Raw genomic sequence first — 12,841 nt, forward strand, 5'->3', positions numbered from 1 at the left:
GAGTTGTCAGACAATGGTTAGCATTTTTTAGCAGTATTTTAAAATTATGTAAAATTTTTTTCAAATGTAATGCTTCTGCAAACTTAATGGACTACAGTATAGTATAGACATAACTTTTATACACAGAAGGAAACCAAAAAATGTGTGCAACTCACTTTATTGCAGTAGTCTGGAGCCACGAGACATCGAGGTCATGATATTCCAAGGTGCAGCATAATCCAACCTCATAAGAATTCACATCCATATTTTCTTTTAGATGTCTATAGTTTAATCTCTTGTATTTAGATCTCCAAACATTTTAAATCAATTTTTGTATATAGTGTGAGGTAGGGGTCTAATTTCATTCTTTTGTGTGCAATATCTGGTTGTACTAGCACCATTTGGTGAAAAGACTAGTTTTCCCTCCATGGGACTGTTTTGGCAACATATAAAAAATCAATTGGCCTTGCCTTTCCAGCTTCTTGAGTTAAATGTTTGGCGCATTAATTTTCATTGTTCTTATATTCTAATATTACCATTTTAACACTGAAATTTCACTGAGTTCCTTTTTATCTACATCCCGTCTTTTGACATGTACATTTCTTTAAAAAATTTTTTTTTCATTAAATTTGTTACACTATTGCTTCTGTTTTATGTTTTGTTTTTTTTTGGCCAAGATGTATGTGGTATCTTAACCCCCTGACCAGGGATCAAATCTGCACCCCCTGCATTGGAGGGTGAAGTCTAAACCACTGGACCACCAGGGAAGTCTGACATGTACATTTCAATGTTAGACCTTGATACATTTTGTAAGTTCCATTTGGACTTTCTTCTTTGGTTCTTGAATTATTTAGAGGTGTGATTTTTAATATCTAAAATATTTGTCTCTGTGTGTGTGAGTGTGTTATTGATCTCCAACATCGCTTTGCGTTCCAAGGACTTATTCTCCAAGGCAGGGGTCAGTAAACTTTTTCTGTAAAAAGCCATATAGTAAATATTTTTACATTTTGAGGTTAATACATTCTCTGTTGCAACTACCTAACTCTGCTACTGTAGTGTGAAATCAGCCATAGACACTATGTAAATGAGTGGGTATGGCTGTGTTCCAATAACGCTGTATTTCCAAAAACAGATGGCAGGCTAGATTTGGCCTTCTGGCCATGGATGCTGGCCTGTGCTTCAACGTATCAATTCTTTGGTGTCTTGAGCCTTGCTTTATGGAAACAGTGACAGACTTTATTTTCTTGGGCTCCAAAATCACTGCAGATGGTGACTGCCATGAAATTAAAAGATGCTTGCTTCTTGGAAGAAAAGCTATGATAAACCTAGACAGCATATTAAAAAGCAGAGACATTACTTTACCAACAAATGTCCATATAGTCAAAGCTATGGTTTTTCCAGTAGTCATGTATGAATGTGAGAGTTGAACCATAAAGAAGGCTGAATGCCAAATGCTTTTGAACTGTGGTGTTGGAGAAAACTCTTGAGGGTCCCTTGGACTGCGAGGAGATCAAAGCAGTCAATCCTAAAGGAAATCAATCCTAAATATCCATTTGAAGGACAGATGTTAAAGCTGAAGATCCAATACTTTGGCCACCTGATGCAAAGAACTGACTCATTGGAAAAGACTGATGCTGGGAAAGATTGAGGGCAGAAGGAGAAGGATGAGATAGTTGTATGGCATCACTGACTCAATGGACAAGAGTTTGAGCAAGCTCCGAGAGTTGGTAATGGACAGGGAAGCCTGGCGTGCTGCAGTCCATGGGGTTGCAAAGAGTCGGACACGACTGAATGACTGAACAACAACGTGATCGCTTTTTATAAATGTTTCATATATCCTTGAAATAAAGTGCATCAATTTCCAAAACTGATGGTTGAAGGGTGCTACATATGTTGTTCAAATATTTTCCTTACAAAAATTTTTGACCTCTTGGTATATCTGCTATCAAGAAAAGTGCTTTAAACAACCTTGAGAACTAAGATTGTGAATGTCATCTTTATTTTTAATTTTTGCTTTATATTTTTCAAGGCTATGTTGGCTAAGTAATACAAGGTAAGGATTGTTAAATGTTCCAGCTAAACTGTATCTTTTATCAATAAATACCCTCTTTATCTAATAAAGAGGGTAATGTAATAATGTTAATCCATAATAAAGATTATTTTGACTGATACTAATATTGCTGTTAGTTTTATTTTGATTAGAGTTTGCCTTGTATAGTTTTCCTTCATCACTTACTTTCAATCTTTTTGTGTAATTATGTTTTTTGCTTTAAATGAGTCATTTAACAGGTGTTTTCTGTGAGCAATACATTTCCCACCACAAACAATAAAACAAGCTTTGCAATGGTCATAATACTGAGGTTCAATATTCTTTTTGTTGTATATGAAATGTGTGCTAAGTCACTCCAGTCATGTCCAATTCTTTGTTACCCTATGGACTGTAGCCCACCAGGCTCCTCTGTCCATGGGATTCTCCAGGCAAGAATACTGGAATGGGTTGCCATGCCTGCCTCCAGGGAATCTTCCTGACCCAGGGATTGAACCCACATCTCTTACGTCTCCTGCATTGCCAGGAGGTTCTTTACCAGGAAGTATATGAAATAGTTTTTGTAAATTGAAATTTTTTGGAAATAGTTATAGATCCACATGCAGTTGCAAGAAATAATACAGACAGATTGTGTACCCTTGACGGTTTCCCCCAACATTTTATAAAACTATAGTACAACATCACAACTGGGATATGAACATCTACTCAGGGGATCTCATTCAGACTTCCCCAGCATTATATATACTCATGTGTGTGTGTGTACAGTTCTACACAATTTATTATGTGTACAGGTCTGTGTATCCACCATCACATTCATGATACTAAATAGTGCCATCACCATAAGGATCCCTCATGTTGCCATTTTACAATCACACCCAACTTCCTTCCCCCTCCCTCCCAACCCACTCCTAAACTCTCAACCACTAATCTGTTCTCCATTTCAAAAATGTTTTCATTTGAAGAATATTATTTAAATGGAATCCTACAGTGTATAACCTTTGGGAATTGGCTTTTCTCACTTAGCGCCATTCCCTGGAGATTCATTCAAGCTGTTGCATGTATCAATAGTTCCTTTTTATTGCTGAGTATGGCACCCCACTCCAGTACTCTTGCCTGGAAAATCCCATGGACAGAGGAGCCTGGTAGGCTGCAGTCCATGGGGTCGCTCAGACTCAGACCCCCCTGAGCGACTTCACTTTCACTTTTCACCTTCATGCATTGGAGAAGGAAATGGCAACTCACTCCAGTGTTCTTGCCTGGAGAATCCCAGGGACGGGGGAGCCTGGTGGGCTGCCATCTATGGGGTCGCACAGAGTCGGACACGACTGAAGCGACTTAGCAGCAGCAGCAGTAGTACTTCATGGTATGTAAGCACCACGGTTTGTTTAATCATTCACTGATTGAAGGACACATGAGTTGTTTCCAGCTCTTACAAAGAAAGCTGTTATGAACATTAATGTGCAGGTATTTGCATGAAGATTTTTATTTCTCTGTAATAAATACTGAAGAGCGGAACTTCTGGGTCATACAGCAGTTGGGTTTATTGCTGCATTCTCTATCCTGTTCCATTGCTTATCCCTTTGCTAATATAACACTGTCTTAGTACTGTAATTATATACCATCAGCCCTCCGTATCTAAGTGTAGTTAGCTTTAGGCATCCATCATTAAAAGCAAATAGCTATTCCTTCCTGATCATGACAATTTCCCTTTCTTTTCTCTGAGTGTAACTCTGTATTTTTAATTTGGGGGAAGGGAAAGATTTTATTTTTTTCCTAGTAGTTCTCCGTTTGTAAAAGAGGTCCATGCCAGTTCAGTCACTAGAATCAGAAAGTTGGCGTGTAACATATTTTTCAGCCTGAACATAATTGTTTTACTGCTAGAATTTCTAGATCGGGAGTCACACACTTGCAGCTCTTGGGATAAACCCAACCCACAGATGTGTTTTGTTTGGCCTGCATGCTTTTGGATCACACTTTGTTTTGTTTTTTCTTAAATCTCACTTGAGAAGCCAACTTTTAAAAATCAAGGACTTTCACATAGAAATCCCAATTTTCTAGTTTTTCTTCAAAAATGGAAAGATGTGGCAACAGTGGCCCATCTTCAAGCCACAGCAGTTAAGTAGCATCTGCTCCTCACAGTCAAGGCACATGTTTTCCTGGTTGCTAGAATCTATCTCCCACCTTCACACGGTTCCCTCCAGCCACTTCACCCATTGACATTACCTGCTTGGCCTCTACAGATATTTTAACTTGCTATCCCAGCCCAGGACTACAGATTGCATCCAGATTCCAAATGCATATGTGCTCAGTAGTGTCGGACTCTTTGCAACCCTGTGGACTACAGCCCACCAGGCTCCTCTGTCAATGGGATTTTCCCAGCAAGAATACTGGAGTGATGGCTCTTTCCTCCTCCAGGAGATCTTCCAGACCCAGGGATCAGACCCACGTCTCCTGCATTTCAGGCTGATTCTTTCCCGCTGAGCCATTGGGAAAGCTTCAAATGTGAGTTGCCCCAGTAGACTGGAAGTCCATGGGGGCAGGGACTGTGGCTGGCTCATTTACCACTCTATTCACACCCAGCACAGTGTCTGGCTGGTGGTAAGCATGGGGTGCTTTTAGGTTTTCAATTAATTAATTAAAGAATGGATGAGTTATTCTAAAAATAAACAACCAACAGGCCAAACAATTCTGCGGCGGAAACCTCTCCAAAATGTTGGCAGCCCTGAAGTCCTTAATGTTTAAATCCTGAGAATCATCCTGTCTTAAGTAATCACAGGCAGTGATGTAGCTAGTGGAAGTTTGTTATTCACTTCCCATATGGTTTTCAACAAGTCTTTTAATTTTCCTCTGCCGCCAACTCCCCCTTGGAGAATGGGCAAAAATACTTCTCTGTTTGAGGGACTAACACTAAGGAATCCGATGTTTCTCAGAGAAGCTGCGCTTATCCATACTTGTGACCTGGTGTTATAAGGGCCTGTGTGCAGCCGAGTCAGCATGGGAAAATCTTAAGTGCACCTGGAAAGAGGCTGGAGTGTAATTTCCAGAGATGGGTTATTGAATGACAGCTTCCCTCTCGGTCCAGTGAGAAATTTAATTTGCTGAGGACTCAACACAGGAAGCATTTGCCGATTAAAAATATGTCTAAACAGATGTTCTGCTTAGCCTGGAAGAAGGATCTTAATGCAACTGTCATTATTGGATTTTCTTGGATTACTACTATCTGGAATTGGAGTCCAAATAGAAGGATGTAATTATTTATTATGGTCCAAGAGTCCTGCATTTGAAGAGGAGCACAGGGGTGTCTGAAAGGATTTAACACGCTGGGGGTAGGGTGGGCTGGGGGATAAAGTCCATTTAAATTCCCTGGCTCTGGGAGTGTACCCTCTTCTCTCTGAAAAAGCAGAGCAGCTCCAGCTATTCAATGTTCCGTTTCCAGCTGAAGGCACAGCCACGTCATAAACAGAACCAGGCCTGACCCAGACTTCTCACCCGAGGAACTGCAGGTTTTCTATTAGTCAGCCGGTCCCTCCCACACTGGAAGTTAACACCCTGATGGTCCAGCCATCTGTATAACCCTCACCTCACCGGTGATGGGCAAACTCACACCTTGCCTGCGGTGATTCTGAAAGGCTGGGTGAGAGCAGAGACTGTGGCTTCTTCTGCACAATGGTTTGATCAAGAAGCTTTTTAAAAATTCTGGTGTCCGCACCCCTGCCTTGAGATTGGGAGACTGGGACTCAATTAACCTAGAGGACTGTCAAGATGTCTGTGCTTTTTCAAGCTCCCCAGGTGATTCGGACACAAAAGGAAGCTTGAGAATCAATGAGGTAGCCCAGAGATTAGTAGCAAGAGGCCTGGGGTCTGGGGCACTCAGGCTGAAGATAAATGCTGCCATTCACTACCTGTGTTGCTTTAGCCAAGCCACTGTCCCCTGAGCCCTCCTGCCTGCTGTGTGGTGGTGTCATGGGCGTGGAGCCAGGCGGTGAACAAAAAACGCCCGCCACAGTAAGAGCTCAGCACGAGCTGCAATCACCACCACCATGTCTGCATTCGGGGATAGGCTAAAAGGAATGTCCAAAGTCAGGTTCAGTTTACACCCAGATACGCTGACCCGAGAGACATTCAGGGGTCTGGATGCTCTGTGCCCAAGTTTGAGGGATCCCTATTCTCTGGGACAACCGAATCAGGTTGTTCAGACCAAAGCCCTTAAGGGACTGCTACAGAAAGGGAAAAGTCCCTTCTGTTTTATGAATATGGTTCTGGAAATCAGCCTCTATCAAAATAGTCACAGCTTCATCTGAGGAACAGTTACACACTTCATTTCATTAATCCCATTATCAGCCCCCAAATGCATGCTGAGCTCTCATCTCCAGAGAAGGAAGGCTCTCAGACCAAAGGGTCTGCCGGGGGGTGCCAAGTGAGTAGTTCCCCAAGCCCCCCAGCACTCCCCAAGGCTGGAAGCACAAATCCCCGCCGTCAAGGCTGAGGGGAGCCACATAATGCCAGGAAATAAATGTGCTGCTGCAGCCGGCCAACCAGAGGCTCCCTTCAGATCCTTTATCCTCCTTGGGCGGTCTCTTTTTCTGGGGGGTGGCAGAAGGGGGCGCCGGTTGTGATTAAAGAGGAACCTGAGATTGACACAACTTGTCTTATCTTTAATTCAAACAAAACAAGAGGTACCCAGTTTGGTTGCCTGACAGTGTCCTGGAGGGACAAATGGGAGGGCTGGAGGAACAAGCTAGAAGGGACCATCCTCAGCTCACCCTGGGGGTCTCCTTCCTCCTCCAGCTCACCCTGGATGCTTAAAGATTTACTCGTCTGCTGTTGTAATACTGGAGGGATTCAGACTGGAAGGATTGGCCTAACCTTGATGTTTTCCTCTTCAAACACACCAGGGTTATCTGAGGGGCTGCAGACTGTGGATGTAGCCAGCTGCAGGGGCATGGGGCATGGGTGGGGCAGCGCTGTCATCCTCCCTAAAACACCCAAGAAGATCGCTCATCACAATGTGAATACCGTGTACAACCCAGCCAGAGGCAGAATTTTAATGGGTTGCGGCAGCTTTATTCCTTCCTGTCCTCCTTAATTGTGTTTCTGTACAGCTGCTGAACAGCTGTGAAATCCCAGTCCAGAGGTGGACGACACACTTCCAGTGTTGGATCATATAATTCTTGGAAGTGAAGGTGGAGAGAAAGAAGTGGAAGGGCTACGCTCATTGAGTCCCTCTTATGTTCCAGACACATGGCTATGTGCTTTGCATAAATATTGTTTCTAATCCTTGCCAAACTTTAGATGAGGTTAACTGGATAACTTATCCAAGGTCATAGCTACAAAGTGGCTGAGCTGGGATGCAAACCCAAGTGTGCCTGACTGTTCAAGTTTATTTGGTTGGGTCATTTTATACCTAACAAACTAGCCAATACTAGAAATCCTGACAATAACTATTGCTGGTGAGCAGACAAGATACAGTGAGGGAAGACAGTAGATGGTCTCTAAATATGGCCATAGCTCTCATTTCTGTAAGCTCACACCACTTCTCACACTAAGGAGGAATCTATTTTCTTCTTGAGGCTAAGCTGGCCCTTTGGTTTTTTTTGACCAATACGATGTGGCAGAAGTAGCTTTCTCAGAGTTCTGAGTCCCAGCCTCAAGTGGACTGGTGGCTTCTGCTTCCTTTCTCTGGGAAGCCAGCTGCCACCTGTAAAAAAATCTTAGTTAGACAACTAGTTAACAACTTAGTTAGACCACCTAAGTTAGGGCTTCTCTGGTAGCTCAGCCGGTAAAGAATCTGCCTACAATGCAGAAGATCCCAGTTCGATTCCTGGGTTGGTAAGTTCCCCTGGAGAAGGGATAGATTACCCACTCCAGTATTCTTGGGCTTCCCTGGTGGCTCAGATGGTAAAGAATCTGCCTGCAATGCAGCAGGCCTGGGTTCGATCCCAGGGTGAGAAGATCTTCTGGAGGAGGGTATGGCAACCATTCCAGTATTCTTGCCTGGAGAAGCCCATGGACAGAGGAGCCTGGTGGGCTACAGTCCATGGGGTCCCAAAGAGTTGGACATGACTGAGAGACTAAGCACAGCACATACAACTCCGTGGCAAAGGTCCACTCAGAGAGAGGAGCCATGTTGGGGCACGCTGGGGTGCTAAATATGTGACTAAAGCTTTTTCTAGACCTCTCACCCCAACTCAGCTACTAGATGAATGTAGGCAAGTGAACGACTTTGGCTGAATGATGTTAGCCAAAGACTCACCCCATGAAGCCTAGTCAACACACAGAATCATGCAAGATAATGAATCACAGTTTGAAGTCACTACGTTTGGGGGTAGTTTTTAATGCAAAAATGAACCACTTAAATTAGGTATGGTGTCTACATCACTGAAAGTGAAAAGTGAAAGTGTTAGTTGCTCAGTCATGTCCAACTCTTTGTGACCCCAGGACTATAGCCCGCCAGGCTCCTCGTTCCACAGAATTCTCCAGGCAAGAATACTGGAGTGGGTAAGCTGTTCCCTTCTCCAGGGGATCTTCTCAAACCAGAGATCAAACCTAGGTCTCCTACATTACAGGCAGATTCTTAACCATCTGCGCTATCAGCAAAGAGTAATGGCAAGTCCCTCTGATTTCACCCTCATACCCTGTGCATCATTTTTACCATTAAGGGCTGGTCGTCTGTGGCCAAAATGAAGTGACACTGAGTTTATCAGGTGTCTAGGAGCCTGAAAATGCCTAAGTCAAAATACCTTCAAGAAAGCAAAGCAGAAAAATACAGATTTTTCATGTGACTAAGAATAAGATGGGAGTGGGAGAAGACTCTGCCTCTCTCGGAATGAGGTCAGATGGATAAGAGGGGTCAGCAAGCCAAGAGAAAAATGACCCAAGGACAGCAAGAGGTGATTCACAGAACTGCACGCCCAAGTCACTGGTGAAGATAAAAGATGCTGAAAGTCACCAGGAATAAGAGAAATACAAATTAAATAATAATAACTACTATGCTTTTGAACTGTGGTGTTGGAGAAGACTCTTGAGAGTCCCTTGGACTGCAGGGAGATCCAACCAGTCCATCCTAAAGGAAACCAGTCCTGGGTGTTCATTGGAAGGACTGATGTTGAAGCTGAAACTCCAATATTTTGGCCACCTGATGCGAAGAGCTGACTCATTTGAAAAGACCCTGATGCTGGGAGGGATTGGGGGCAAGAGGAGAAGGGGACGACAGAGGATGAGATGGTTGGATGGCATCACCGATTCAATGGACATGAGTTTGGGTAAACTCCGGGAGTTGGTGATGGACAGGGAGGCCTGGCATGCTGTGGTTCATGGGGTCGCAAAGAGTCAGACACGACTGAGCGACTGAACTGAACTGAATAATAACTGTTTGTATTATTGAAAACATTGATAATACCTAGTGCCAGGGAGGATATGATGAAAGGAACACACTTATGAACTGCTATGGAAATGTGAATGATTACACCTTTTGAAACGCATTCTAGCAACATCTATTAAAGACGTACTCTGTAAGGATCTGTATTCAGGAACTGTACTGCAGCATTGTTTATGACGGCAAAAACATGAAGTGAGTATTAACTGATACAGGAAAGATTGAACAAATCATGGTCCGTACATACCAGGAATATTTTGCAACTATTTAAAGAATAAAGAGTCCCTTGGACTGCAAGGAATCAAACCAGTCAACTCTAAAGGAAATCAGTCCTGAATATTCATTAGAAGGAATGATGCTGAAGCTGAAGCTTTAATACTTTGGCCACTTGATGCAAAGAGTTGACTCATTAGAAAAGACCCTGATGCTGGGGAAAGATTTGAAGACAGGAGGAGAACGGGATGACAGAGGATGAGATGGTTGGATGGCATCACCGACTCAATGGACATGAGTTTGAGCAAGCTCTGGAGATGGTAAAGGACAGGGAAGCCTGGAGTGCTGCAAACCATGAGGTCGTAAAGAGTCAGACACAACTGAGTGACTGAACAACAACAACAACAAAAATAAATTGAGGACTGCCTTGGTGGTCCAGGAGTTGGGAATCCACCTGTTGGTGCAAGGGACATGGGTTTGATCCCTGCTCCCAGAAAATTTCACTTGTGGCAGGGCCACTAAGCCCGTGGGCCACAGCAGTTGAAGCCCACTTGCTCTAGAGCCTGTGCTCTGCAACAAGAAAAGCCATCACAATGAGAAGCCCACGCAGCACGACTGGAGAGTAGCTTCCGCTTGATGCAACTAGAGAAAACCTGAGAGCAGCAATGAAGATCCAGCAGTGGCAAAAGTAAATAAGTGAATAAATAACATTTAAAAAACGAATAAATTGAAATTGTAATAAGGGTCTTAGGCTTGCCATGAAGTATTGATGAGTGAGAAAAACATAATGCATAAAAAAATGTATCAAATATGATTCCATTTTTTAGGTGATAAAATATATCTGTATATATGTTTATGGGTTTATATGTATGTTTATATATGTGTGTATGTTTATATATGTGTGTATCTCAATGTATATGTGAATATATGTGCATGGAGAAACACATGGAAGGGTGCATACAAAGTTATTAGCATGCATTACCTGGGGAAGAGAGAGTGGTAATATGTGGGAAAAAAGAAGTGAAGAAGGTAGTCAAATTGAAGGGAAAAGAAAAAATCTACAACTAATGAAAGTATATGATGCTATCATATATACATTAGTATGAAATTATACATATATATATAAATGTATATGTAAACTATAAAATAACATTAAAGAAAAAACATAAAATAAAGCAAACAATGATTGTATTTCATCTCTACAGTTCAGTTCAGTTCAGCCGCTCACTCATGTCCAACTCTTTGCGACCCCATAAAATCGCAGCACGCCAGGCCTCCCTGTCCATCACCAACTCCCGGAGTTCACCCAGATTCACGTCCATCGAGTCAGTGATGCCATCCAGCCATCTCATCCTCTGTCGTCCCCTTCTCCTCCTGCCCCCAATCCCCCAGCATCAGAGTCTTTTCCAATGAGTCAACTCTTCGCATGAGATGGCCAAAGTACTGGAGTTTCAGCTTTAGTATCATTCCTTCCAAAGAAATCCCAGGGCTGATCTCCTTCAGAATGGACTGGTTGGATCTCCTTGCAGTCCAAGGGACTCTCAAGAGTCTTCTCCAACACTACAGTTCAAAAGCATCAATTCTTCGGCGCTCAGCCTTCTTCACAGTCCAACTCTCACATCCATACATGACCACTGGAAAAACCATAGCCTTGACTAGACGGACCTTTGTTGGCAAAGTAATGTCTCTGCTTTTGAATATGCTATCTAGGTTGGTTATAACTTTCCTTCCAAGGAGTAAGCATGGCTGCAGTCATCTTTACAGAGGCATCCCTAAAACACAGGATTCTAGCATTTTAAATGATTCCCTTTGCTCTGTGTTGATTTTATATAGAAGACATGCTATTCTCGACAACAGCCCTGATTCCTGCAGGATGCAGGCCAGACCCAAGCCCAGCAGCCTTTCTCCTCCAGCACACTTTCTGAATAGGAAAACCCTCATCCAAAGTGAGATGCTTGCAGTGAGGCGCCTCCTGTAATCTCCAGGCTAGAATCTCTTAGAGTGCATGCATATCTGGGCACTGGTGTGCAGACAGGCAGAGGTGGTACCTCCAGGCAGACCCCTGCTGACAGTGGCCCTGACCACAGCCAGCTACTCCCACAGCACCCCCGTCCCAGAGAAGCCCACAGGGGTCTCTACTCTACACCTGCCTCCCCAGCCCCCACTCCAGCTTTATTTTCCTTCCTTGCCTCTCTGGCCAACTCATTCTGTAAGACCCCCAGTGCCCATAGCCCCATCATGCCACCTCTTGATTCTTGGGGCCCTCAGCCCACCAGCCAAGCACCAGAGAGAAAAATCAAGTCCAGACTGTAGGGTTTAACTGGACGTCATCCAGTCCCCGAGCAACCAAACCCCATCCTTATACCTTTCTCTGGCAACCGGCCCACCTCCCTCAACCAGAGGACTCGCTCTCTCACCCACAGCCTTTGCTGCTTCTAGTCCACTAAGGTTGAAAGTAAAAGGTACAAGACAAGGTTCCCAAAGGGCTTCCCTAGTGGCTCAGATGGTAAAGAATCCACTTGCAATGCAGGAGACCCGGGTTCGATCCCTGGGTTAGGAAGATCCTGTGGAGAAGGGAATGGCTACCCACTCCAGTATTCTTGCCTGGAGAATTCCGTGGACAGAGGAGGCTGGCAGGCTACAGTCCATGGGGGTCACAAAGGGTCAGACATGGCACAGCTACTAATGCACATGAGGTTCCCAAAGCTGGCATCAGGGAGGCAGGAGAGACACGGGGAATGGTAGGAACTAGACAGTGGTGAAGGTGGCACAACACTGTATAGGTAATTAATGCCATGAAATGGGGCACATTAAAATGGCTAAAAATCTTATGTTATGTGAAATTTACAACAACTGAAAGAAAAAAGTACCCCCAGGCCTGGTGGGGTCTCACATTACCCTCTCTGGCTTCCTCGTTGCTGGCATTCGTGGCTGTAGCATTCGGCCAGCTCCCAGATGGCTGCTCTCCAAGCCCACCTAAAGGAACAAAGAAGAGACATGTGAGGACATACTAGCCTTCTTTGCATTAGCACCATGAATGAGGGGACAAACCTGGTCTCCTGGGTAACAATCAGAATCACCAGTGGATCAGTAAAGGCTTGTGGGGGTGGTTTTTTGGGTTTGTTTTTCTTTTAACTATTTATTCATTCAGACGCTTCTGGTCTTATTTGAGTCATGTGGCATCTTTCGTTGTGGTGCAAGGGCTCCGGAGTGCTTAGGCTTAGTTG

General features: G+C 43.9%; 1 protein-coding gene across 3 annotated transcripts in view; it reads right to left on the bottom strand.

The window, feature by feature from the left end:
- TLL2 (tolloid like 2) overlaps positions 1-12,841 on the bottom strand; it is a 145,282-nt gene that overhangs the window by 65,761 nt on the left and 66,680 nt on the right. For all 3 annotated transcript variants that reach the window (XM_006061180.4, XM_006061179.4, XR_003106211.3), the window contains exon 3: positions 12,513-12,590. In XM_006061180.4, coding sequence (XP_006061242.3) covers positions 12,513-12,590 — 78 coding nt within the window. The remainder of the gene's footprint in view (positions 1-12,512; positions 12,591-12,841) is intronic.

This window comes from Bubalus bubalis, chromosome 23 (assembly GCF_019923935.1).
Source record: "Bubalus bubalis isolate 160015118507 breed Murrah chromosome 23, NDDB_SH_1, whole genome shotgun sequence".
NCBI classification, from domain to species: domain Eukaryota; kingdom Metazoa; phylum Chordata; class Mammalia; order Artiodactyla; family Bovidae; genus Bubalus; species Bubalus bubalis.